We start from the raw sequence: 27974 nt of genomic DNA on the forward strand, positions 1-27974 counted from the left end.
TCGCGTCTTCTCGCGAGAGGTGAGCCGCCAGCGTTAGCCAATTGGAAGGCTTACGGTTCAGGCGCGCTACTTGAATAAGGAAGTTTCTTCCCTCTCCATAACACCGCTGAAAAAGAAGTTGATTTCCGTCAAAAAAATGAGCGAGGAATCCGGAGTATTAACGTTTGGAAGCGAAGACAATCTGCATAAACAGGGTGAGAAAACAAACACGTGTTGTTTGGTTATTTTACCGTCTCGTATGAAATACAAGTCAGCCTTGCTAACGAGATGACGTCATGTTGTTGGACTTTCGCACAGTTTTGGCCTCGTTTCTACTATGTGACATGACAGAGGAGGACCTGAGGCAAAACCCCAAGTTCTGTGAACTCTTGACCAGTCTCGCACATCGTGTAGATAAAACTGGACTCAGTGCCCCACTGAAAACTGAGGTGGAGAGGGTATGATCAGGCATTTAGGGGATCAAATAAATCTGCAGTATGTTTTAGTCCCTGGAAAGTGTATTTATTTTTTATTTTTTTTCTTCAGGCTAAGCAGAAACTGCTGCCACAGCGGCGACTCTGGCTGCAGTCCGAGAGCATCCACAGAGCGCTTCAAGAGATGATCCAAGACCACAAAATCAGGAAGCATCGTGCCGGTGTGCCACCTGATGAGAACATGGTACACTATTAACAGATTTGAGCAAACAACTGTGAGTCAATTTCCTGCAGGAATCTTCCATCCAGCTAACGCTTGTACTTTTTGAACCAGTTTTACGAGACCGTGGAAAAATGCCTTCTTGTGGCCCAATGTGCAAGACAGTTGGATCCCAGCGACACCACCCAAATGGACCGGCCTTCCATTTTGGGTTTGAACCCCCAAGACGTCATGGCGCTCATGCCTTCTGAGAAAGTATGTGATCAAAACACACTGACTTTCATTTTTCACTTGTGCCAATGTTTCTTGTAATTCACAGAATATGCAAAGAATGAAGGAGCGTGTATATGGAGTGCTTGAGGAACATCTCAAGAAAAAGTGTTTTAATTTCCTCCTCTACTATCAACCTGAATGGGGTCTGTTTCCTTTTTCACACTTCAGTTGATCATCCTGTTAGCTTCTTGTGTAGCTATTAAGAGTGTGGCCTTTGCTATTTTTTTTTAGAGAATCATAGCGACTCCCTGAATGACTGCAAGTTGTCTAATCTGTCCGCACAACTGGACAAAGACAAAAACAAGGTTGAAGATCTGAAGCAAAGCAACCGTGAAAAGACAGTTCTCCTCCAAAGGCAGACACAACTGTACCTTTCTGTAAGATGCATATAGTACATTTTGTATTTTGAAAAAGTGCACAAATGAAAACATCTAGCGTGGTATTTACCCCCTCCCCTGCAGGAGATGACAAAATGTATCCAGCTCCTTCAGTCTTTCATCCTGGAGACCCGCTTGAAGACACAGACCGATTTGGACAGGAAGAAATTGGGCTACTTTGAGGGCAAATCCGAATTAGTCTTGGAAACAATCATGTAATGAGTTGAATCTTTTAATACATTTGCCTGGTTTCATTTTTTTTTAAAAATAATTCATCTGTTTATTCATTCATCCTTTTTAGGTCTCAGTTGGTTGCAATTAAGCTGGAAACGTACACAGTTGACTCGATTTCTACCCACAAAGAAATAAGGCAAGAGGAGTTGTAATATTGAGTCTTGCATGTAACAGCTTTGTTTTGAGAAATGTGATGCATTTTTTTTTTTTTTGTTATTCCCGAATTGCAGAAAAAAATTGGAGTCAGAGCTGAGAGCCTGCCGAGCAGAGAAACAGTCTTTGGAGTCAAAGTTGTCCTCTTTTGAGATCTTGGGCAAGGAATTTGAGGCCCTGGCTCAGCAGTATGGCAAATTACAAGAGCAAATTGAAATTCAAAAATGGGCTCTGAAGGAATTTACCAAGTACAATGACAAGTGATGAAACTCCCTAACCTGTTAACAAACATTCAAAGGTAACATCATGAAAACCCTTCAAGATGTTGACTTGTTTTAATATATTTGTAGAGAATTTGAGTCTTTGTAATATTTGTTCATGAAGTTACACTGAATACTTTCTCCCTGTTCCCCACATTGACAAAATAAACATTCAAAAAGAGTAGGCTGCCTTTTAAATTTGATGTGGTATTGTATAGTATGGGTATAGTTATTAGTGTAAGATCATCCAATTTTCCCTGCCAATATTTAAAATTAATTTGATGTATATTGAATGTTTTGAGGGAAATGTTTAGGGTGTCATTTATTTTAATCCCACAAAAATTCAGTGGGTGTCAGTCATATGCCATTTTTCGTTGTTCGTGGAAACGAACGTGCAACGATTATTTTTGTTTTGATAGTAGAAAGTCGATTTATGTGTACACCTGTTCCCAATTCATTCATACAAGAGAATAATAGATTTATTCAACTGTACATCCCCAGATTTCACTTAAAACAGATTAGTGAGTAAAATTACCTTTTAATTTCAATATATTTAAACCATGTGTGTACCTTTTTTTTGTTTGGTGCTGTGCCGTAGTTTTTTTTTTATATATATATAAAGTAAAAGATGTCTTGCCTCAAAAACTTGGTTAACATTGCTAATATATCCAGGGAGGAAAAAAACAATGTTGGCGACAGTGAGACACTGTATTGCATGTAGTGAGCAAACACAACCACAAGAGGGCAGCAAGAGCACATTCAGCGAAATATTTACTGAAACTCCCCCCCGCTCCCGACATATTTCCGAAACGTTTTGTCAATATAGTAAAGACACGTTTCCTCAAGTATTTCTTATTTTTTCGACAGATTTTCCCAAATCAAAAGTGAGTTGCGTATCACGAGACCCGGAAGCGAGTGTGAGTAAAGCATCCCATTTGGCCACGCCCCCTGTTGGCCTCCTCTCATCAGCATCACGAGAATCGGCCGCCCCGCCTCGCGACGTCAAACTGCTCCCGCTGGCTGGCTGGTTGGCTGGCTGGCCCACATCTGGCCCCGCCGGGACACGCGTTGTGGATATATATACATCTCGAAATCTTTTGGGTCGCTATGTCTGAGGTTCGGAAATTCACCAAGAGGCTGAGCAAACCCGGGACGGCAGCGGAAGTCCGACAGAGCGTGTCTGAGGCGGTGAGGAGCTCCGTGGACCCGGTGGTAAGCAAAAAGATTTTTGTTGTCTTTTTCTACCCAAGCTAATGTTCCCCTATTACACCGAGAGTGAGTCATAAGCAGCACCTTTTTATGTATGTTTTTGTCAGTTATACGTCGGACTTTAAAAATGCGCCTTGAAGTACAATCGAACGGACGGGAACAAAAATGTCCAATACATTAAAGTACATTGAAACACAACGAATGTCCTCCAATCTTGTGCAGCTTCTTTTGTCCGCCGGTTGGATTGGACATTCCTGCCTCGTCAAGTCTGATGGACTCAGCCACATGGTGCAGAGCACCACTGCGTGACCATGCACTCATTCATTCATACGTCGCGTTTTTTTTTTCTCCCCCCCCCCCCCCCCCCCTCACATGTGTTTATAGCAGCCATAGCTTGCTGCAGTCATGAGGGGATTAAGTGGTCAGTGTCTTGAGGCAATCTTAGAAGAACCCTTCTGGCCCAGAACTGTGACTGGATTTAATTCCACTATGTGTCAAAAGCTTTGGTTATTGATCCGCTGGGAAGTGCACCCTTTTGTCTTCTGCTGTAGAACGTAGTACCGGTGTAGTAAAGTTGAGTTACACCAAGTTGATGCACTTGTGCATGTGCTATTGTTTGATTTGATTTGACATGAGGGGTGCAGTTTTGAGGAGATTCTGTGGGAATTCCCTGAAGCGTACTTCCTGTGACATCAATGGCTTCTCTTTTTTTGCCTTTCGGGGACATTTTTGTGGCCTGTTGCTATGCCCAGACGTGCCATTTGTGTTTCCGGACCAGGGTTATGATATTTTAGGACTTTTCATTATAATTAATTTTCTATTAAGTTTTTTTTACTCTTCCTTTTTTAAATTCAGTTCGTTAGGTTTGTTAGTTTTTTAGTCTATTAGTTTATTTTTCATTACTTTTAGTATTAGTTAGATTTTTTTTTTTTTTTTAGGGGGGGTATTTTTTTGGGTGAATCACCGGACACTTACATGTGTCCGCATTAGGGGTGTAAATCGCGGGTTTTGTCACGATACGATATCATATCGATACAAAGAACTACGATACGATATTTGCCGATATCTTAAAGCCTGCTGCGATTCATTCACGATATATCGCGATATAGTGCTCTACGATCGATATATTTTTTTTTAAATAAAAAATATAGAACAATATCCTGATTTATAACAATTCATACGCAAAATCAACAAGGTACTGCAAACTCTTTATTTAGGAAATGACAAGAGTATTGTAGTATACAAAGTGCTTATTTTAACAATGAACTTTGATGTTGTGGTTTTTCTTTAAATGTGCGGCGAGATTTGTGCTTCCTGAATATTTGATCACCGCATGGCAGGATTTACAACCTGCACGTGTCTTGTCCGTTGAGCCATCTTTTCTTTGGAATCCAAAGTGCTTCCAAAGAATGACTTGAAGCCTAAGGGGAGCCAATTTCCTCGTCTTTTTGGACACGAGCCATAGCACCAGCCCAGGAGCCGCGTACTAGTTGTCGACTCCCCTTTCGCGTGCCTGCTCTGCTCACAACACAACACCGCGCACTGCTCCCTGCTCCCGGAAAGAGGAAGCAAGCAACAATGAACTGGATTTCAAAATAAAGTCGCGTCTAATGTCCGAGGTCAAACACGGCGATATAAATCGATGTTTACGTTTAGCATCGATGCCAATAAATCGTAGAGCATTATATCGATGTATCGATGAATCGTTACACCCGTAGTCCGCATGCACAATGAGATTCATTGTACAAAGTGTGTCAGAAATGTTCCAGGACTGGTAACAGGCAAAACTCCACACGATGCAACAAATGAGATTTTGCTGGTGTTTTTGTTGTTGCTGCTGCTGCTGCTCATACACTGACTCGCTCTTTGGCTTGTTGTGGCGGCGGAGGTTTGTCTGGCATGCTCATCTGCTCACTTGCTTGAACACGCATGTTGCCGCCCTCTGGAAAAGCTCCCCTGATATGATCTTCAAATCTGTGCATGGATGAAGAATGCCCTTTACATTATATGCTGCTTGTTTAGAAAGAAGTATGTCAAGAAAAGTCTAAAACTCTTTTTTGACTGCACCCCTCCCTCCCCTGGACCCGTCGGCGTCTTGCGTGTAACATGATCCGGCCTGCTGGTGCTGCTCAAAGCTGGCCCGTGACTTGCGGCTCTGCGGTTGAGCTTGTTGCACATGACAGGAAGGAGAACTGCTGCTTTTGGGCCCGAGCATGAGCGCCGACCTCAGCAGACTCTTGCTGTCAGTGTTACTAACATGTGAAAAAGCGTGGAAGCGTTGGGCTCTTTTAGAGTTACTGTCTCAATTGCCCAACCGAAAGTTTTTAACTGATCTTCTCAAAGTCAAAGTTTATTGTCAATTTCTTCACATGCCAAGACACACAAAGAAATCGAAATTACGTTCCCACTATCCCACGGTGACAAGACAGTACACAATATACAAGTAAACAACACAAAAAAATAAAAACAAGAAGTCACAAATGATAAATAAATAAGAGTGATGAATAAATAATAAATAAACAAATAACATTATAAATAAGATATTCTGATTAACATCGTGTTTGTGAAAAATTAATGAAGTAGCAAAACCCACCGGCCATTTTGCTACTTGCTGCCGACTGAAAATGACATCACAGTTTCCCAGGTATCACCCAATCACGGCTCAGCTTGCAAACATCACAAGATGAAACTCGCAGGTGAACTGTGATTGGTTGTTACCTGAGTCCCTGTGATGTCATTTTCAGGCACTTTATTTGACAAGGTTGTTTTTTTTACATTCGAAATCTCAAAAAGTGGAAGTTATAATCTCTTCCTGTGTTTCATTGTCTCCGTTTTCATATTTCAGACCTTTGTTGTGACTTGAGGGCAGATTTCAAATCTTAACACAACTGTCTTGCCCCCCCCCCCCCCCAGGAACAACCCAAGTTCATCGAGCCTTTGGACTACGAGGCCGTGGTATTCCAGAGAAAGGCTCAGATCCACAGCGACCCCCAACGAGACCTGCTGCTGTGCCCCGTCGACGATGTTTCGGTGATGTCTCGTTTCTGTGAGCCAGGAAGAGGCGTTGTCTTACAAATGAAATAAAAGCGGCAGCGGATGGCAACCGACGTGGCACGAGGGAAAAGCTATCGACCTGACTCTAGCCATACGCTGCTAAAATTCTCAAGAACTGCAGTAAATGAGCCTCGTCTGTACGGAAAATCACATTCGTAATAACGTTTTGGCTCCATCGTGTACAATTGTGAAAATCGTGCGTCGACCAACGAAGCCGTTTTTGCTCCAAAACCAAACATAAAGTTTGCTGTTTTGGAGTCCAAATTGGACCAAAGATTATTTCCAAACTTTTCCAAACTCTAAAAGAAGGTCCAACGCGACGCAGCCCAGACAGCACATGTGTTTTGATTTATTCCGAGAACTGCTGTGACCCAGAGACAATTTTGTGACGCTTGTACTTTATGTTTTCCACTCACTTGGTTTGTGTGTGTGTGTGCTTTCACGCAGGAGTCCCAAATATCCCGACAGAGGCGAACCGTGGTTCCCTCCGTGCCCCAGAACGCAGAGCGGGAAGCCGGGAGTCTGTTTGCCAAAAAGGTACCGCGGCGCTAACTCGTAAAATGCGCGCTAGCTAAGAGAGCGGAAGTCAAAGAACATGACTTGACTTTCAATCATGGGGATTGAAGTAAAGCGTTTGGCATTAGTGAAGCTTTATGAGTCATGCGGGGCAGGATTTTCAACTTGTGTGATTTTTACCAGACGTCTGCCAGGCTCTGTTAAACAGATCCGTCTTTTCCTTGTCATCCGCTCGACAAGGCGCTATTAAAACGGACTTAGGTGAGCTTCCCCTAACATGTGCAAGGAGGGCCTATTTTCAACAGCGGCCCGGCAATAACAAAAGTTCAGTCCAGGCCTGTGTGTCACTGTCAAAGGGCAGAATTGTCCTGCTCCCGTTATTACGTGTTTTTGTTTCTGCGTCCGCCAGTGCATCACCATGTACAAGACCGACTGGCATGTCATCAACTACAAATACGAGGCCTATTCCGGTGACTTCCGCATGTTACCGAGGTGAGGTGGCGAGGAAGTTGGCTTGGTGGTTGTAGCTTTGAGTTCAAGTGAAAGCTGAGAGAGCTCTCTCTCTCTTTGTTTCCGTAGCAAAGGCCTGAAGGCAGACAAGCTAGCGGCTCACGTGTTTGAGGTCGATGAAGATGCCAAAGACGAGGTAAGAGGAGGGGGGGGGGGGGGGGCGACAAACCAGAAGCCCTCTGTTAAGGTTCTATAAATAGCTCTTATTGATCCTCCCCCTTGTTGCCCTCTGGCCGGATGCGCATGGATTTAGACGGCGAAAAGAGATGGGCAATGGCCTCCTTGTTTCAGCGTACGGGTTATACCAGTTTTGGATTTTTTTTCCTTTCGTTTCAGATTGAATTGTTCTTTAAAACCGTTATTTCTTAGAGCAATTGGATTTTTTTTGAAAATTTTGAAATTCTATTTGACATTTTTCTAGAAATTTTTGTCAAGTTTTATGTGTTTAAATATATTGGTCAAAAGCAAGATTTCACTAAATATTGTGTAATAAAGTCAAAAACAATTCTCAAATGATTTGTTCCACAAGTTTGACCTATACAAGATTGCGTAATACCAATGTTCCCACGCATTATAAATCCTAACTACGATGTTTTCGAAAAAAATCCACTGACTTGTTGCTGAATTTATCCCTTAATTCATAAATACCGTTTTTTCCGCGCAAAATTTAACGAATTTATTGTCCTAAAATCTGGGGTGCGCATTATACATGGGTACAAAAAAAATTGTATTTTATTTTTTTTTAATATTTATTTTTTTTTTTTTTAGAAAACAAAACCAACAACATGACTGACCGACAAAGTCGTGGAACAAAAAGACAGGGTGACATTACCAAAGACAGGAACAGAAAGCAAACAGACATCATGACAGTAACACATGCAATGATCCGACGGTGAGCGAGGGGCAGACAGGACTTAAATACAAAACACGTTACATCGATTGAGGTGACACAGGAAGAGAGGGGCGACGCGAACAGAAACTATGGCAACCTAGACACATAGCAAAACTGGGGACGAGACGTGACAAATGTCCCTCGAAATGAAACTTGAAATCACCAAGTTTTGGTTTCCAAGGGTGTTTTTATTCCTCTTCAACGTCTCTCCCATACAGAGCCGCCTTTTTCACGTCCGCACGCCTCTTTCCCGTGCGCGCACGGAGCGCGGTGGTGCGTTTATGGGCAGACGGAGAAATCAACGCCAACAAAAAAAATTATATTCAGCCTAGTTAAGACCATACCAAAGACTATAAAAATGGGACTCATTGCCTCCCTGCGTGTGTGACGATTATTGGGACTTAAAATTTTTTTTAAAAAAATTCATAAAAAAAAAATCATAAAAATTGGGTGCGTATTATACATGGGTACAGGCTTTTTTCCAGCATCAGCATGCCATTTTTAGGGTGCGTATTATACATGGGGGCGCACTATACACGGAAAAAAACGGTATTACTGTGTATTATTATTATGATGTCATTATTATTGCTACAGACAAAACAAGGTCCGATTTGGGAGCAATCCATCTAGAAACGTTTATTTGCATATCTGATTGAAAAATACTCCGCATCTTTCGACCAGTGTAATCCAGATCATTTTAATCCAACATAAAAGTGCGCTGACTTTTGTTTGCGGCAGGACACGTCGTCACTGTGCTCCCTGAGGGGCGGCATCATGAAGCAGGGCTGGCTTCAGAAAGCCAACATTAACAGCAGCCTGTCTGTCTCCATGCGGGTGAGTCACCGCCGGCCAAACGCTAAATCACAACAAACGCCGCAATCGTCATCCTTACAGGTGTTCAAGAGGAGATACTTCGACCTGTCCCAGCTCCCAGACGGCTCCTACATCCTCAACTCGTATAAGGATGAGAAGCACTGCAAGGAAACCAAAGGCTCCATCTACCTGGACTCGTGCATCGATGTCATTCAGGTCGCCGGAGCCATTTTCTTTTTTTGACACAAGGGCCTTGGAGTCTGCTTTTTATCACGCGTGTGGTGTGGTGCGCTGCCAGAAAGCTTTTTCTTGGATGAGGCTACTCACGAGATGGATGGGAGGAGACTCGTTCAGGCTAATGGCTCCGATGGGAAAGCTTGTCATTTATTCCTGGCTACTTGTGTGGATTAACCCCCACCGCCCCGACATCTTTCATTTTAGCTGTTCGTCTGTAATATGAGTGTAAATTCTGTCCCCTACACCTTGTTAAAATTATCCCCCCCCCCCATTTCAGAGCCCTAAAATACGGCGGAACGGCTTTGAGCTGAAGATGCAGGAGCGCTACAGCCACTTTCTGGCGGCCGACAGCGAAGCAGAGATGGAGGAGTGGGTGGCTACCCTCAAACAGGCCCTGCAGAACAGCAGCGAGGCCTGCCAGGAGAGGAGGAACGGAGGGGAGTCCCTGGACGGCTCCTTGGGTGAGACGAGGCCCCTCTAGCGCCGCCACTGGTCACGCAAATGGATTTAAAAAAAAAAAAAACGTTTAAATACAAGGCTCCATTTACATGATCTGAACATTCGCTAAGAGCGAGACCTCCGACAATTTCATTGGTCCACTGTGACATGTTTTCCAATTGCATTGGTCAGTTTAGCGAGACCAACCGTAAATGTATTGACGATGTGAAGCTCGTTAGGATAAATCCAATAATGAACGGCATCACAGTTTAAAACTCCAGGTTTAAACGCGTGTGGGGAAAAAAGTAGCAACTTGATTGCTCTTAACAAAATTACTTTTTTTTTTTTTATGCTAAATCAAGGCAAATAAACCATGAATGAATATAAAAGACAATTTATTTACTTACATGACATTTTGACTTGCAGCTTTTCAAGCTCTACAACCACTTCCCCAAATTCTCTAAGGATCATAAATTAAAGAACAACAATCATCCAAACAATTCCGTCTTCATCGCTTCAAATTTTTTTTTAGCCTTCATGAAACAATGAAATGTAAACACGTGTAATTGTTCAGCTCTACAAGAAATGAAAATGGAGTCTTCCTAATCTGTTTCATGACTGACTGTGCCGTCCAATCAGATGATGACACAAGCAGCCAAGGGAAAAGTGAGAGCCAGTCAGAAGGTCTGGGGAGGAACTTACAACCTGAACTCACAAAGGTACCGAAATAGACAAATAAATAGTTTGGGCGCGGTTTGCATTGTTGGTTAATTGTTTTTTTTAAATTTATTTATTTTTAAATGTCTTCATAATACTGACCGCATTGAAACAGATTCCAGAACTGCTTCATTTGGTTTCCTTTCAACCTGTATGTGTAGTATGCAAGAGAGACGGACCAGCTCAATAAGATGAACCGGAACGAAGGCAGGCAAAAACTTTTTTCCCTGGACCCTGAGACACAGGTAGAGGGGATGCTCGCCCCGTTATTTATTTTATTTCTCGGAGCTGATCTTTTCTCCTCCTCCTCTCCACAGAGGCTGGACTTCTCCGGCATCGAGCCGGACGTCAAGCCGTTTGAGGAGCGCTTCGGTCGGCGCATTGTGGTCGGCTGCCACGATCTCACCTTCAGTCTCCAGGGCTGCGTTAGCGAAAAGGGCGACGGCGTCCTCACCAACGTGGGCCATCTCTAATTCCATTCGAAAATATACTGTCAATTTTTCACAAAATGAAAAGCTTTGAAGTGGGCCTGAAAGGTGGACAACCCTGAGCCTTCCCTCTGCTCATTTGCAGGTGGAGCCCTTCTTCATAAGCCTGGCTCTTTTTGACATTTCCAAGAACTGTAAGATCTCTGCCGACTTCCACGTGGACCTCAACCCGCCTTGCGTGAAGGAGATGTTGAGCGACACCGCCGGCCAGCTCTCGCCTTGCTCGGATTCGGAAGGAGGCAGGCCTTTCAAGAGCTGCGACTCGGGAAGGGGCGACTGCCTGCCTGTTCTTCAGAGAGTGTCGGAGGCACTGTTGCGTTTCCCTACACAGGTACAAACATGCAGAAATTGTTCAAGGCAAACATGGTGACATCTTTTTTTCTTCTCTAGGCAATTTTTTCAGTAACCCACCCCCATGCTGATATCTTTCTGGTGGCCCGTGTGGAGAAGGTGTTACAAAATGGCATCACCAATTGTGCCGAGCCGTACATAAAGACTTCTGACATCAACAAGGTCTTTGTTTACCCTCAAATGCATTTAACTGTGATTTGTATTCGATTCTAAGGTGCTCTAGATGATAAGGTGAGGCCTCAATGAATAGATCTATTTTTAGAAACTTTCATGTATTAAATGCACTGGGTTATAATTTATAACATAAATGAAGCTTCAAGATGCTTCCTGAACCAGTTGTATTTATCCAGCCCTTGAGATGGCACTCTCTTCAGTAAATGTGTGAAAGCCATTTATTAAATCCCTTTCTTCAAAACAACAGTGCCATCTAGAGGAGTCGAAAAACACAACTTGTTCATGAAGCTTCATTTTCCCACCACAATGAGCGCAGCGAATGAGTCAAACTTGATTTAACTTCAATTCGACCATGACCTAATTCTACGGCCACCGTTGATTTTAAGGATGCCTCGTCGTCTGAAAAAGAAAAATATTCACCACTGATTGGAACGTATGTCGCCCTCTGTGTCACGCCAGACCGCTCAGAAGGTCCTGAAGGCGGCTAAACAGACGTGCCAACGCCTGGGCCAGTACAGGATGCCCTTTGTTTGGGCTGCAAAGTAAGACGTCAACAAATTGCCAAATTACATGACCACGAGGCCCATCGATAAGTTTTGAGATGAGCAAAGTTGCCACGACGTGTCACCTCACCAGGCAGGTGTTCAAGGACGCTCAGGGCAGTCTTGACATGGACGGCAAGTTTTCACCACTTTACCGCCAGGACAGTGGAAAAATCTCCACAAATGACATCATCAAGCTCTTGGCTGACACCAGGAAGTGAGTCATGGATAGTCCTGTGCTCTTTTAGCTTTAAATATCATTTATTCCCCATGCATATCTGCATTTCTTTTTTTTTTCTCCCCCTTTCATTTTTTTCTTGGTTTTGGTTCTAGACCCGACAAGAGCAAGCTTCAGACCATCCCCGGACAGCTGAACGTCACCATTGAGTGCGTCCCACCCGACTTTTCAAGTATGTACTCCTTTTCTCAACACACCGCGAGCAGACTCTTTTGCATCGGGCTAATCTTTTACCCAGACAAAAAGCTTCGTATGAGAGGGAAATGCAGATAAGACGGTGTATTGAAGTCAGTTGCGGTTCTTGTCACACCCTCGTCCGGAATGGTGCAACGCTATCTACATTGAGGCAGCACTGCACTGCTGTTGTATTATTTTGTCTCTTACACAATCTCCGTCTTGAGAGGGAAGTCGTATGCTGAACTTGAAAACTGTTTTCATTGTTTAGAATGCATTCCTCATTCATTTATCTACCTATTTATTTATTTATTACGTATGTTTATATTTCTTTGTATTTATTTATTTGTTATTTTTTTTATTTACATTTCTTTCTGTCATTTATTTACTTATTTTTATGTCTTTCGATCTTTTTATTTATTTATTTTTATTTCATTCTACAGCTATTTATTTTTTTATTTACTGTTTTCATTGTTTAGAATGCATTCCTCATTCATTTATCTACCTATTTATTTATTTATTACGTATGTTTATATTTCTTTGTATTTATTTATTTTATTTTGTTATTTTTTCTATTTACATTTTTTTCTGTCATTTATTTATTTATTTTTATGTCTTTCGATCATTTTAGTCATTTTTTATTTCATTCTACACCTATTTATTTATTTATTGACTTACTTATGTATTTATTTATGTTTTGACCTCCACGGAACAATTGGAATGTCTGACCCTCAAAAAAATGTGACACCCCCCCATCATAATGCGGAGGAGAGAGTCACAATAAGAAGCAATTACGTTGTGCCAGGCTTTGAAAAAAGTTTTCACACCCACCTGATCTCATCTGGAATACGTCTGAATTCCAAGCTCCGCAATTTCTACGAGAGAATAGCGACACGTACGCGATTCCTGCCGTTGGAATGTAAAGAAAACAACAAAAGGCACATGAAAGGTGTTGTAAATGTTTCCCTCCTCAGACACGGTGACGTCCGCTTACATTCCCGTGAAGCCCTTCGAAGACAGCTGCGAGCGTGTCTCGGTGGAAGTGGAGGAGTTCCTGCCTGAGGAGGCCAAGTACAACTACCCCTTCACCACCTACAAGAACCAACTCTACGTCTACCCTCTGCAACTCAAATACGACAACCAGAAAAGCTTCACCAAGGTTTGCCCTTCTCGCGATAAAACCTCCTCTGTGAAGATTCACACGGAAGCTTTACCTCGGCTAGGCGAGAAACATCGCCGTCTGCGTGCAGTTCCGGGATTCAGATGAAGAGGGCGCAACCCCCTTGAAGGTGAGCGCCGCCGAAAGCATTTTTCTTGCTGAATTGTTAAAGAAAACAAGCTAAGAATGCAAAAGTGGCAAGTCAGCATTTCCCTTGAGGGGCCAACAATGATTAAGAGGGCGAAATGAAGGCTCACTGGTGGTTCCTTCTCCCTGTCAAATTACCGTTTTTTTCCATGTATAATGCGCCCCCACGTATAATACGCACCCTAAAAATGGCATGTGGATGCTGGAAAAAAGCCTGTACCCATGTATAATACGCACCCAAATTTTGACTCCTACGTACTTAAGTCGGTAAACGTAAAATTATTTCAGAAAAAAGATCATCTTTGGGAACAAGCGGATGTTATTCTGCCGGTCAGTATCACTGCGCATGCGCTAGCAAACTCGATAGCGAAGAAATGTTTCGGATTTGTGTAGGGGACATTGTGACAGCAAACGAGCAGGTGACCGAGCAAGCGTCTGATACCAGAGCATTGTGTTTGAAGTGAACAGCAGAGAAGAAAGCGCATCTGTAATGGCGGCCTCCGTATCATATCCGGATTTAAAAAAATGTTTTTTTACCCATGTATAATGCGCACCCCAAATTTTAGGACAATAAATTAGTTACATTTTGCGCATTATACATGGAAAAAAACGGTACTTGCGGGTGGAAACTGCCATCAAAGCACGGTGAATTGTTGTTTGTACTCGTCTCGGGTTTTTTTCTGGCCTCATGCACCATGATGGTATGAAAACACTGGCGCATAAGATACGAGGCGGCATCCGAAGCCCCGCCCCTTACCCTCATATCGAAGCAGGTAATCTGGCCTCCCATCAGACTTCTTATCACCCCTCGAGTCTTGCAATTTTTCTATGCTGGTTCTATACAACACATTCCCGGTACATCTCTTTCATCTTCTTAAATCGGAAGACAGAATTCTGTTTTTTATCCGTTACGTTCTGTCATGTCAACCCGATCGCAATTAAAAGCATGTTATTGATTCATTCAGTCCGAGCCGTAAATTGCCTCACTCACTTAGTGAAGTGTTTTTGTGCTTCAGTGCATCTACGGAAAACCAGGGGACTCTCTCTTCACCAGCAGCGCTTATGCTGCTGTCCTGCACCACAACCAAAGTCCAGAATTCTATGATGAGGTGAGATGCTTCTGAGAAAAAAACCAAAAACAACCCACACCATTTATTATGCCTTTGTATGAGGAATTAGAAAGGATCTTTGACCCTCAAATTCCCTTGGAACTGCCATGCTGTCTCTGAGATTATCCAATTAATCTGTTTTACTGTGAGCACACACACACACACACACACACACGCATGCACATGCATGGAGTGAAAGAGTTAGTCGAGATAAGGCAGAAGGCCCCATATGGCCCCAAAATCAAATGGATTAAGATCTTCAGACCCCCCTCCGCACACACACACACCCTTTGCGCCATGACACTGACACGCACCTAAACACACGATTTACAACCACTTGCTTCAAATCATGGGATTTTTTTTTACAATACTTACAAAGATGTGATGAGTCTAAAGTCTCGCGGGATCCCGACTCAAATTGTTGATCTCTGTTATCGCCGTATTTCTTGTTTCGCCTCCATTTCTCCGATTTGCTGCCCCCTTGTGGACATTGCATAGCACTGTGGCAGCAGTATAAAATTTGAACTTGGGTGGGGAGGGGTCTGACTCCTCACCCCACCACACGGAGCACACTTTTGCACGTGTAATGCCTGCTCATCACAGTAGTGTGTGTTTTTGTGTATTTTGTCAAGTGTTCTCAGAGTCTTTTAGTTGGAATTTGTATTGTTTTTTTTCATAATTGAAATTCAATAGGTGCCAGTACAAGCCCATATTTCAGCCCGGGGTACCTGACACTCAGTGCTCAGCTGTTTTCTCATGTATAGTAACTGGAAAATGATACACAGGTCAAGATGGAGTTACCTGTCCATTTGCACGAGAAGCACCACATCCTCTTCACCTTTTACCATATCAGCTGTGAATCCAGCAGTAAGAAAAAAGAGGCTGTGGAATCTCTGGGTAAGTTCTTTTTCGAATGATTTTGCAATTGTCGCCGTCGTTCATCATTTCCGTGCGTCGTCAGTCGGCCACTCCTGGTTGCCTCTGCTGAAAGACGGCAGGATGCAGTCCACAGAACTCCAGTTACCTGTCGCTGCCAACCTGCCCGCCGGCTATCTGGGTCAGGACACCAGAAAGGTTTGCGGCAAAAAAAAAACACACGGCCACATTTGCGTCTTGCTCATTTCTAAAAAAATAAATTGTCAACAATCTGCACAGTCCCATCCAGATATCAAGTGGGTGGAAAATGCGAAACCACTATTCAAAATGAGAAGCCGAGTTGTCTCGACGATATACGCTCAGGTGAAAGACTTGCTCCTTCAAAGATCTACGTTTACATCCACTCTAAAGACACATGGGTCGATTCATGGGTTGTTGGTCTTGGCTCAGATTTCATTGTTATTATGACTCAAGCAGCCTTTCTGACCCAGCAATTGGCTTAAATGTACCCAAATGAGATTATTTTTAACAATTTTTAGAGTGTGGCAAGAAGAACATTTGATGGTTTGCTATAGTTTGCGCTTCCCTCCACAGGACCTTCATCTCCACAAATTCTTTCTGCACTGCCAACTCATGAAGAGCACCTCCGAGGACAACCGGGCGGAGCTTATCAAATACCTAAAGGTCAGATTCTTGTTGTGAATGCGTGCGCTCCGGCTTCTCGTTTCACCATCCCTCCATCCTCAGTGCCTACACGCCATGGAGACGCACGTTATGGTCCACTTCCTGCCGACTGTGCTCATGCAGCTCTTTGAAGTGCTCTCAGCAGCCGCCAAGGAAGGCCAGGAAATTGCTGTCAACTCTCTCCGGTCAGTTCCTCGCTCGTTTGCGCCGAATGCGTCCGTGCATCGTTTGATAATCCGATGGCCTTCTCCGTCCGTCCCTGCAGCGTCATCATACATATCGTATCCAGGTGTCACGAGGAAGGCCTGGAAAACTACCTGCGCTCTTTCGTGAAGGTATGGCTGCTCTGTGGACGCAGAGTGTTCAAGACGTTAAATGTTTTCTTTTTTTGCCGGGGTGGGGGGGCTTTCTTCTCAGTACGTGCTCGCCCCCGGGAGTGCGCCGTATTGCCACGAGGTGCTGGCCAAGGCGGTCACAGCCGTTCTTAAGCAGACGGCAGATTTTAACACCAGCAACAAACTGCTCAAGGTGAGAGCTGTTGTAGCGACGGTGACCAGCAGGTGGCGGACTCGTCGTATTGGAAATCCCTTTCTCACAGTCGACCCCCATCTTTATCTGCAGTATTCTTGGTTCTTCTTTGAAACAATGACTAAGTCGATGGCCCAGTACCTGCAAGAGGACCAGCGAATGAAGGTGGGTTTCGATCAATCCTCCACACCTCCCAATTTGACACAATCATGCTTCCAGATGCCCCGAGCCCAGCGCTTCCCGGACACTTTCCACCAGGCGCTGCAATCCCTGGTGCTGTCCGTCATGCCTCACATCACGATCCGCCACACGGAGATCCCCGAGGAAGCCCGTTGCGTCAACCTGAGCTTGGCCAATTTGATCAAGGTACGGCTTAGCGACACGCCTCCTCCGAGCGCAGCTTCACGTCATCTTTTCGCTCCTCAGAGGTGTCTGACCTTCATGAACCGGGGATTTGCTTTTGGTTTGATCAACCACTACATGTGCCACTTCAGCTTCAAGGATCCCAAGGTACACCTCCGCCCAATCGCTCGCAGCGAACATGCGGCTCGCCAACACCGCCGTCTCCTCGCAAGGTGCTGACGGAAATGAAGTTTGACTTTCTGACGGCCGTGTGCAACCACGAGCACTTCATCCCACTCAACCTGCCCATGGCCTTTGGGCGCACCAAGCTGCAGAGGGTGCAAGGTAAGATATTCCACTCGGGGGGAAAGCCACGCCCCTTTTGCTCACCCGCATCCCCACAACGAGCTATTAACAGTCCCGCTCGCCTCATGTCTTTTGAATGTAACACAACAAAATGGAGGATGCTTTTGTTAACGCAACAAAACGGAGGATGCTTTTGCGGTTTAAACGGCCATCAAATGCAGACAGCGTCTCATTTCGATTTGATCTCAATGCTGCATGGATTGTGAAACCCTTCCCCGATTTTTTTCATTTGTACCCAACACCCTTGCCGTCTGTGTTTTGTTTTTGTTTCTTGCTTGTGGTCAGATTTTATTCCGTATGCGACGGAGCTTTTTGGCCCTGTAGGTAGGTGATGTTGACGGCGCCGTCCTGCCGCCGCGCGCAACCAACTCTCTGCACCCCGCACTCTCGCCTCCATTAACCCCCGCTCGCCGAGCGCACGGTGCCAATGCTGAATCGATGCTTTGTGCCTTGTCGAAGAAATGAGCTTCGCTTCTGCGGGAATCCGCTCACACTCCAAACAAATCTATTTGGTCTACACCGGGGTCCGACGTTTACATGACTGTCGACCAACTGATCATTTCATAAGTGAATTGAATGGAATCAGCACATTTAATATGTCATTTTTCAATGATTAGAGTTTTATGAACTTATCTGTGCGCTTTGCATTTTGGCCACCGGGTCTACACGCTTCATTGTTTCGTCCAAAACCAAACCCACACATTCATTTATTATTATAATTATTATTTTTTATTGCTTTAAATTACTATTTATAAATATTTATTAATTAATATGTACTTTTTAATATTATAATATGTATTTATTCATTTTGATTTGATTTTTTTATATGAAGCGACAACTTATAATATTTTAAATATTGTTTTAAATCATGTTGAATTTTTTTTATTGCTTTAAATTACTATTTATAAATATTTATTAATTAATATGTACTTTTTAATATTATAATATGTATTTATTTATTTTTATTTGATTTGATTTTTTTATATGAAGCGACTACCTATAATCTTTTAAATATTGTTTTAAATCAGGTAGTTCTGGCACGGCTCAAAAACGCTTCATGTCGGACTCTTCTCTCCATGTTCATCACATCGGACCTTTGTCGTTAGTCTGAGGTTTTATCTCAAAGTAGCTCTGCCCCGATGACGTCTATCACTCCGGCTTCGATCTCATTTCCAGCGGGTGCTTGATTTTTCCTGGATGCACTTGCCTGTTCTGATATTAACGCAGCATTTTGGCCTTGCACACGATTGCTTCCTTTCTTTAGATTTCTGCTCATCTATGCTGTTTGCTCAGCGCAAACTTGAGAAATTATACATCTCCTGCGTCGGGAAATGTATAATAGAGCTGAATTCTTCTTCTTGTTGCATTGTTTTTATGTGAGGGGCGAAAAAAACAACAACATTAAGAGGACTTGCACATAACTTCTTGAAAATTTAGCCTTTGCTAAATGCTTACCACACTGATTTAGTTTTCAACCTGAATTTTCACCTGCTTACCATCTCTGGGTTCATCGCAGATCAAAGTCTGGAGTTCAGCCTGACCGAGGAGTACTGCCGCAACCACTTCCTGGTGGGCCTGCTCCTCCGAGACGTAGCTGCGGCCCTGCAGCTGGGACCCGAGGTCCGGCAACTGTCCGTCGGCACGCTCAAGAACCTGCTCATCAAACACGCCATGGACGATCGCTACACGGCCTTCAAGGTCAGGCTGACGGAAATCAACCTCACCCTCGTTTCTACTTTTGTCAATGTCTTTTTTTATTTCAGAACCAGCAAGCCAGGATCTGCTTGCTCTACCTGCCGCTGTTTGAGTTGCTTTTCCAAAACTTGACGCAACTGTCTGCCCGGCCGCACATTCCCAACATCAGCGTGAGTTCAAAATGGATCCCTTCAGAACCTTTTACGCTTATTCATACAAAGCCCGCATGCCGCCCGTAGGGCTCGAGAGACGACCTCGTGTCAAGCTCTTCAACGGACAGCAGGAGGACCAGCACTGCTCTGGAGAAAGACCACAGTGAGTCGATCCCGGGGAAAGCAGCCGAAGGTATTCGTACGATGCTCCTTTATTTTGGTTGCTGATAGATTTTGTTGTCGTTATCAGGCCTGCCCGTCCTAAACGGCCATGTCGTAAGAAGAGAAGACTCCAGAGGATCTCTTTTTATAGATCCTGGGACACCAGATAGCATTGACGTAAGGCCCTTTTTTAATTATTTTATAGCTGCTGTATATGGCGTTGCCCCAGCAACATCTAACCTAGCTTTGTTTGAGACGAATGACATCATTTATTTTATTTTTTTATTGCAGTGCTGTTAATCATCAATGAAACACACACAGACTCACACGCAATGTTTTGAATATCATTTATAATGTTTCCATTTGCATCTTAGCTTCTGTTTTCAGCCGAGCTTAATGATTTACTTCAAAATAGAATTTCAAATCATATATTTTTTTCACCCCCCTTTGTTTGTGCAGCTGCAGAGACGAGGCTCCACCATGAGCAGCAGTCCCGGGCCACCCAAGAGCAGACTTGGCATTTACGAGATCAAGGGCCTCCTGCTCACCTTTTTACACATAGCCAAAACCTTGTCAGAAGGTCAGCGACGGGCCGCACAAAGAGACCCGCTAAAAATAACCACGAAACGTAAACTGCGATTTGATTTTTGTCCGCAGACACTCTCATGGCCTATTGGAACAAACTTAACCCTCAAGACGTTATGAATTTTCTCAGTTTGCTTGAGTGAGTAGCTCCGGTAAACCAACAACGAACGTAAACCAAATGAAATTGCGTCGCTAAAACTGCACGTGCTTGCATCATGCAGGATCTGTCTGGTTCAGTTTCGCTACATCGGCAAAAGGAACATCAGCAGGTGAGATGTCATGGTAAGGCTTATCCGCAAAACTTTATTTCTAATTTAACCCATTTTTATTCTTTGTGTGCTCTGTCAAGGAGTCAGGAGGCGTGCGCGTCCAAGTTGTTCTCTCCTGACAGAAAGTCGCAAACCATGCCGGCCATACGCTGCAACCGGGCCAGCGTCATCCAGAACAGAATTAACCAGTTTGGCACCATGGAGGCCTCGCTCACGCTCAACATAGGTGACAAACGCAATGGCGTCACTCTCAAATTTATTTGCTACGCCTGTGTCACGCTCTGATAAGATTCAAAGCAACGGAGGATAGAAAAGTGATACGTAAGCAGAGCAGCAGGTTGAAGTTCATGCTGACTCATGTTTTCCACACATTCCGTGCTGCTGATTAATTTCTGCGTCGCACTTATCACTTGGAATGGAATTTATGTGGGAACCAACGATTCAGTCTGGAACAAAGCTTCATAAAGCCTTTTGAGTAAAGCAGAAATATTTTTAGAAATTAAAAATACAATAAAATAAATAAATACCGTAATTTTCGGACTATAAGTTGCACCGGAGTATAAGTCGCACCAGCCATAAAATGCCCCAAAAAGTGAAAAAAAACATATATGTATATAAGTCACTTCTGAGCATAAGTCGCCCCCCCACCCAAACTATGAAGAAAAACGCGACTTATAGTCCAAAAATTACGGTACATTAGCCTTTTGAGTAAAGCAGAAATATTTTTAGAAATTAAAAATACAATAAAATAAATAAATACATTAAAAATCAAAATAATAAAATAAATAGTGTGATTCCCCACCTAAAAGAATTGCAATTTAATATCTGATTGTTGTTGTTTTTTTCTTCCAAGGCTCTCCTGCTCCTGTGCAATAAATTTAAGCTGATGTAGTCGACCTAAATATTTGGTTGGAAAGGTTAAGATTACGTAAAAATAAAGGCAAGCAGTCTCACGATTAGAGTTGTTATCTTAGTGATCACTTTGATTTGTAATCTTTCAAACGTGTTTGTGCATGTGTTTCAGGGACGGGGGCCTCCGAAGCGGAAATCCATCACCAGGCTCTGCTTGAGGGCAATATTTCCACCGAGGTCTGCTTGAGTGTCCTGGATGTTCTTTCGTTTTTCATCCAGTGCTTTAAGGTAAACACGCACACATCACATCGAGAGCTGTTTCTAATATTTTGGTCTGGTCAGACCCAGCTGACAGACAACGACGGGCACAACGCTCTGATGAGGAAGGTGTTTGACGTTTACCTGACCTTCCTCAAAGTGGGCCAATCAGAAGCCGCCCTCAAGCACGTGTTTGCTGCGCTGCGAGCCTTCATGAACAAGGTCGGCTCCGAATGTCGCTGTCGTTCGCTACCGCTCGTATGTTTTGAGTCGAGACGCGCACATTTAAAAAATTGCCCCAAATGCTCTCTTGTCAGTTCCCCTCGGTGCTGTTCAAAGGTCGCGTGACCCTTTGCGAGCTTCTGTGCTGCGAGGTGCTCAAATGCTGCGTTTCCAAGATGGCCTCGCTGAGGGCCGAAGCCTCGGGGCTGCTTTATCTGCTTATGAGGAACAACTACGAGTACACCAAGAGGAAGACCTTCCTGCGCACGCATCTGCAGGTAGAACCCGAGCGGCAGGTTTGCATTTGCCCCGGCCACTTTTCTCCTTCTCTCCTCTTCATCTCTCGCCAGATCATCATCGCGGTGAGCCAGCTGATCTCCAACGTGGCGCTCAGCGGCAGCTCGCGTTTCCAGGAGTCGCTCTCCATCATCAACAATTTTGCTAACAGCGACAAGGCCATGAAGGTAGCCGCTAACGCGCCTCTCAGCAAAGTAATCTGATTACTTTGCAACGTCACAATGTGTCAAATTGAACTGAAGCAATTTGGACCCCAATTTCGTTCATTTTGAAGTACCGTAATTTTCCATGTATAATACGCCCCCATGTATAATACGCACCCTAAAAATGGCATGTCGATGCTGGAAAAAAGCCTGTACCCATGTATAATACGCACCCAAATTTTGACTCCTACTTACGTCCGTAAACGTAAAATGATTTCAGAAAAAAGATCATCTTTGGGAACAACCGGATGTTATTCTGCCGGTCAGTATCACTGCACATGCGCTAGCAAACTCGATAGCGAAGAAATATGTGAGACTCTCAACGGGATCACCAATATTTGAGTGATGTTATTTATTATCTTTCTGTGTGTTCACAATTGTCATGGTGATCTTTCTGGTGATTTCTTAACTGAGATTTTCTTAAAAAAAAAAATTTTACCCACGATAATCAGGACAGCAACTACCGTAATTTTCGGATTACAAGTCGCACCAGCCATAAAATGCCCAAAAAAGTGAAAAAAAACGTATATATGTATATAAGTCGCTCCTGAGTATAAGTCGCCCTCCCACCCAAACTATGAAAAACAAACGCGACTTATAGTCCGAAAATTACGGTAAGTTACTTTTTGAAGGCAACCGATGATGTCAGCGTCAACTTCTTTAGTCCACAGGGTTCCCCTCCGAAGTCAAAGGTCTAACCAAGCGCATCCGTACGGTGCTGATGGCCACGGCCCAGATGAGGGAGCACGAGAAAGACCCGGAAATGTTGCTGGATCTGCAATACAGCTTGGCCCGCTCCTACGCCAGCACCCCCGAGTTGAGGAGGACCTGGCTGGACAGCATGGCCCGCGCGCACCTGAAGAATAACGATCTCTCCGAGGTCAAATTGCGTCCTGTGTACTTCTGCAACCTTTTTGCCATCCCGCTCACACGGTTGCGATTGTCTCCACAGGCGGCCATGTGCCACATTCACGTGGCGGCGCTGATTGCCGAGTACCTGCACAGAAAAAGTGAGACGAAATGCCCACTGAAAATCTTTTCAAAAGGTCATTGTGGCGTAACAAGAACTTTTTTTTTCCTTTTTGCCTTGGCTTTCCAACGCAAAGAGTTGTTCCCCAGCGGCCTCGCCGCATTTAAGAAGGTGACGTTTAATATTGAGGAGGAAGCCGCCATGAAGGAAGACACGGGGATGCAAGACGTTTATTACACAGAGGTTCTTTGACAAACCGCCGACCGTCTTGGAATGAATCATTTTGATTTGCCGCTTCTGGTCAGGAAGTCCTGGTGGAGCATCTGGAGGTTTGCGTGGAGGCTCTGTGGAAGGCCGAGCGCTACGAGCTGATCACGCACATCGCCAAACTGGCCATCCCCGTCTACGAGAAGCGCCACGACTACGAGGTAACGCAACGGCAATATTGCGTACAAAGTCCCGCCCATGCAACGCAATCGTGTCCTTGCAGAAACTGAGCCGACTGTACAACACACTGCACAGAGCCTACAACAAGGTCATGGAGGTCATCCAATCAGGTCGCAGGCTGCTCGGGACTTACTTCAGAGTTGCCTTCTATGGACAGGTGAGTTGCTTTTTGACTCCGCCTCCAACTGAATTAAATGCTGCAACAAAGTGCCTCACAAAAACATAACCAAATCAAACTACAACAACAAAAAACATTTTGCTCATAATATATTACAATATACAATAAAATAATATAGCTAATATAAAATAATATAATATCCATACATACACTCCTCACCCCCAAAAAAGAGTTGTGAACTTCACTTGACTGAATTGGTCAATGTTTCTTGCTTTTTGCACAACTTCCTGTTCTCTAACAAGAAGCGCAACAGCAGGATTTCAAAACAGCAACTTCTTTATGTACCGTATTTTCCGGACTATAAGGCGCACCTACAAACCGAAAATTTTCTCAAAAGCCGACGGTGCGCCTTATAGTCCGGTGCGCCTTATATACGGACCAAATTCCTAAATTTAAACTGGCCCGAAGCATTGTCATGAAATCAATCATAAGTGGCCCGCTGAAGGCTATGAATCATGAATCAAAAAGACTATGGATCATTATTTTGTGATTATAAAGTCATTTATTGCGTCTGAAGTTGAATTAAAAAAGGAAATGGCGAATGTTTTGATTTGGATTAAAAATCTGACATGATGCATTAATGGTGCGCCTTATAGTCCGGTGCGCCTTATATAAGGACAAAGTTTTAAAATGGGCCATTCATTGAAGGTGCGCCTTATAGTCCGGTGCGCCTTATAGTCCGAAAAATACGGTAACATTACAGGATGCCTTTTTCAAACAATTTATTTTCCTTTTCACTCTCTCGCATTCTACCACCGCTTTAAATTTAGTTACATCTCCGATCCAGTGTCCGTTTTTTTGCGCAGGGCTTTTTCGAGGAGGAGGACGGCAAGGAGTACGTCTACAAAGAGCCCAAACTCACCGGGCTTTCCGAAATCTCCCAGCGACTTCTGACGCTCTACGGGGAAAAATTTGGGCCGGAAAATGTCAAGATCATTCAAGACTCCAACAAGGTGCCTTGGTAGTTCCTCGCCAGTTAAGTCCCGCCGAGAACACGTCGTCATGCAGCCCTCGTTTTTCTCACAGGTGAACCCCAAAGATCTGGACCCCAAGTTCGCCTACGTGCAGGTGACCTTCGTCAAGCCCTACTTTGACGAGAAGGAGGCGCCGGAGAAGAAGACGGATTTTGAGAAGTGCCACAACATCAATCGCTTTGTGTTTGAGACGCCGTACACGCTGTCGGGCAAGAAGCACGGCGGCGTGGAGGAGCAGTGCAAGAGGAAAACCGTTCTCACAAGTACAGTAGAAATATCGACTTCATCAGGGCGTGGACGTTTGGTTTAGATGCGCCGTCTGCATAAGTGCGCAAATGGCTGCATGGCCATTAGCCCGCCACCAGAATCGAATTAGCTTTTTCCCCGGGAGACTTTTGTTCTTCCTATCTGTTGTTTTCCTAAACTTGATTACGCCAAAGACCCTCTTTTGGATAGATAGCGCGTGACTCCGCGCCTCTCTCGGCTTCCCTCAGCCATCAACACCTTCCCGTACGTAAAGAAGCGCGTGGAGGTGATGGGCGAGAAGCAGGTGGACCTGCGGCCGGTGGACGTGGCCATCGACGAGATGAGGTCGCGCACGGCCGAACTGCGCAAGCTGTGTTCCGGTGCCGAAGTGGACATGATCCAACTACAGCTCAAATTGCAGGGCTGCGTCTCCGTGCAGGTCGAACGGCTCCGCCGGCGTCGGCTCTTGGCGAATCGTCACGTGTTGACAGGTTGTTATTATTTCAGGTGAACGCCGGCCCCATGGCCTACGCCCGAGCCTTTCTGGATGACAGCAAGGCCAACCAGTCTGGCAAGAAAGTGAAAGAGCTCAAAGACATTTTCAGGCAAGTCACCCAGCAGATGGGTCACTCACTCATTGTTCATTCTCTCGTGTAAAACGTCAGAGCTCCAACTTGGTGTCGTGGAGCCACGCCAGCATCTCTGGTCCCAGGTCGAAGAGGCCGGCTTCCGAGGGTGGTCTATATAGGGGGCAGGTGTTGATGATGTGGTCGGCTGTCTGCTCGGGGTCTTCGCACTCGCATGCCGCACTGTCCCCCAGTCCCCACGTGTTGAAGCGCCCAACACCAGTTCTTAAGCGGTTCAGTGTGGTCCACTGCTGGCGAGGTAGTTCGTCTCCTCCGATGGCGTCGTCTCCTGGTTCCCAGACATAACAGTGCATGAGGGAGGGGCCAGCTGCCTCCCACTCCTGCTTCCAAGCTGCTGCTAGCCAGGCATCTCTGGAGATGTCTTCAGGGATGGAATCGAGCATCTCCTGTGCCTTGAGTCTGCTTGGTGGACCTGGAGTTGTTGTGCAGGATGTGCCAGTTGTTATTTTTTGCCTTCCTGGCGAGAACCAGGGTGGCAGCCTCTCGCCGAATGTTGGCTATTCCCGCAAGGACAGGCAAGAGGGACACGGGGGTCTGTTTCAGGCATCCTGTTATAGTTCGGAGGGCGTTGTTAATTCCCACATCCACCAAAAAAAATAATTATAATTGTTAATTGCTCCTCCTTGTTTGTGGCATTTCCCCGTAGGCGTTTTGTGGAAGCCTGCAGCATGGCTTTGGATATCAATGAGCGTCTCATCAAAGAAGACCAGTTTGAGTACCACGAGGGTCTCAAGGCCAATTTCAAAGACATGGTGAAGGAGCTCTCTGACATCATCCACGAGCAGGTAACGCTTCCAAGTATCGGCGCTTGGAGCGGAGAGAGTTCTAGCAACAGTGCAGAAAACACCCTGATATGTTGTTTTCACCCCCCCCCCTCCTAGTTCTCGTAAATGTCATGCCAAGTTTTTGCGGGCGTGCGATTCCAATCATTTTTGCAGTCTAATTGAGACATCACTTGATCCTCCCATGTGCCAAGAATAACTGGTCTAACTCGACTTTTCTCCCCCCCCCCCTCCCCTTTACTGTGCTAACCGGCAGCTTTAAGGAAGACAAGTAAAAAGACAAGATAAAAAGTGTACCAAAACATTGCACTTGTAAAATGCAAATGTAAAATTGAACTGCAACGACTCGTACATCAGACAAACTGGATATAGAAAATATATGTGTATACCGTAATTTTCGGACTATAAGTCGCGGTTTTTTTTCATAGTTTGGGTGGGGGGGCGACTTGTACTCAGGAGCGACTTGTATACATATATATGTTTTTTTTTTCACTTTTTTGGGCATTTTATGGCTGGTGCGACTTATACTCTGGTGCGACTTATAGTCCGTAAATTACGGTACATGTTCTGTATGTAGTTTATATGTCTAATAGATATATGTTAACAATTTTTGTATATATGTAAGGGCAACATATATACAAATATATAAAAAAAATACTTTCAATGCACTATTGTGACTTTAATATTAACTTCACATCCACATGTTTTCTTTCACTTTTGGCTGTAGATCTACCAGGAGGGCATGATGCGCTCGCTTCTGCAGAACTCCCTCAACGTGTTCCGCGCCATCAGCGGCACCTCGGCCGACCTCGGCTGACACGCTCGATAAAAACAATAGTAGGACGCGAGGCTGCACCATGGCCGGATGCAAGCCGTGATTGAATGTAAAGCAGCATGTCGAGTTGGAGTCATGCTCAGATGCACTGCTTTGTTTTTGTGTTTCCCCCTTCTTATCAAATGACGCCACATTACAGGACTGCCTTGTGTGCCGTTCGGATCTATGCAGGACACCATTTTGCTTTGCACGTTGACAAAGCTGCAAACACGCCTGGACTGCTATTCAACAATTTATCTGCCAGTCACGTAAACACACGGGTCATGTTTAAAGAGCGTCTCAAGTTGCTCGAAATGTCAACACGTATTCGTGCAAGACTGGGCTCGTGGGAGAGTTACAGGGGAGCTTGTATTTTATGCTATTCTTAAAACAGTATTTCACAAGTGCTACACTGAAAAATAGCCATCAAGATGTACATAAATTGGTCATCACTATTTCAGTCTGTGTTTGTATTTATAGTTGTCACATATTGATTGGACTTTGGAGACCAAGTGTGGTCATTGCCTTCTTTTTAACGCGTTGTATACAGTAGCGAGCTGCTTGTCACGTGTGTTCCTGTACAGGCTTCCCTTCCCCATTAAAGCAAATCAAACAAAAGCCTTTCTTTTCTTCTCAGAACATGATGCCAAGTGGGTTGTTAAATTATTTTACAAGATGCTTATCATGCCAGAGTCAGGATCTTTGTCTTTTCCCTCTCACTAGACTT

General features: G+C 44.4%; 2 protein-coding genes across 7 annotated transcripts; both read left to right on the forward strand.

Annotated features, from left to right (window-relative positions):
* The first annotated feature begins 33 nt into the window (after nt 1–33).
* Nucleotides 34–2111, forward strand: haus4 (HAUS augmin-like complex, subunit 4). Of its 2 annotated transcripts, none has more exons than XM_061281741.1 (9): nt 34–194; nt 298–437; nt 526–657; nt 748–888; nt 953–1049; nt 1138–1283; nt 1368–1498; nt 1585–1653; nt 1748–2111. In XM_061281741.1, the coding sequence occupies exons 1-9, from the start codon at nt 137–139 to the stop codon at nt 1932–1934; spliced, it is 1101 nt and encodes a 366-aa protein (XP_061137725.1). In that variant the 5' UTR covers nt 34–136; the 3' UTR covers nt 1935–2111. The 2 variants fall into 2 exon arrangements, with proteins under 2 accessions (XP_061137725.1, XP_061137733.1); XM_061281749.1 differs by having other exon boundaries at nt 298–428.
* A 789-nt stretch (nt 2112–2900) lies between these two features.
* dock11 (dedicator of cytokinesis 11) lies at nt 2901–27865 on the forward strand. Of its 5 annotated transcripts, XM_061292272.1 has the most exons (54): nt 2902–3142; nt 6053–6169; nt 6641–6730; nt 7119–7201; nt 7289–7355; nt 8850–8945; nt 9006–9140; nt 9439–9622; nt 10239–10318; nt 10478–10561; nt 10634–10774; nt 10890–11135; nt 11195–11317; nt 11789–11871; nt 11966–12088; nt 12205–12281; nt 13258–13442; nt 13507–13572; nt 14606–14698; nt 15484–15595; nt 15660–15772; nt 15854–15937; nt 16169–16258; nt 16322–16443; nt 16524–16593; nt 16676–16786; nt 16880–16951; nt 17006–17152; nt 17213–17296; nt 17362–17473; nt 17780–17818; nt 19011–19192; nt 19258–19359; nt 19429–19504; nt 19592–19680; nt 19963–20083; nt 20161–20227; nt 20310–20357; nt 20438–20583; nt 21382–21497; nt 21552–21689; nt 21785–21967; nt 22040–22153; nt 22854–23069; nt 23142–23199; nt 23296–23402; nt 23465–23587; nt 23650–23763; nt 24591–24737; nt 24811–25021; nt 25253–25443; nt 25512–25609; nt 26298–26436; nt 27161–27865. In XM_061292272.1, exons 1-54 carry the CDS (start codon nt 3038–3040, stop codon nt 27248–27250), a joined length of 6210 nt encoding a protein of 2069 aa, XP_061148256.1. In that variant the 5' UTR covers nt 2902–3037; the 3' UTR covers nt 27251–27865. The 5 variants fall into 5 exon arrangements, with proteins under 5 accessions (XP_061148248.1, XP_061148285.1, XP_061148256.1 ...); XM_061292264.1 differs by having other exon boundaries at nt 2901–3142; nt 23142–23402; XM_061292282.1 differs by having other exon boundaries at nt 21785–22153.
* Nucleotides 27866–27974: the final 109 nt, after the last annotated feature.

The sequence above is a fragment of the Syngnathus typhle genome, linkage group LG1 (assembly GCF_033458585.1).
Source record: "Syngnathus typhle isolate RoL2023-S1 ecotype Sweden linkage group LG1, RoL_Styp_1.0, whole genome shotgun sequence".
Lineage (NCBI taxonomy): Eukaryota > Metazoa > Chordata > Actinopteri > Syngnathiformes > Syngnathidae > Syngnathus > Syngnathus typhle.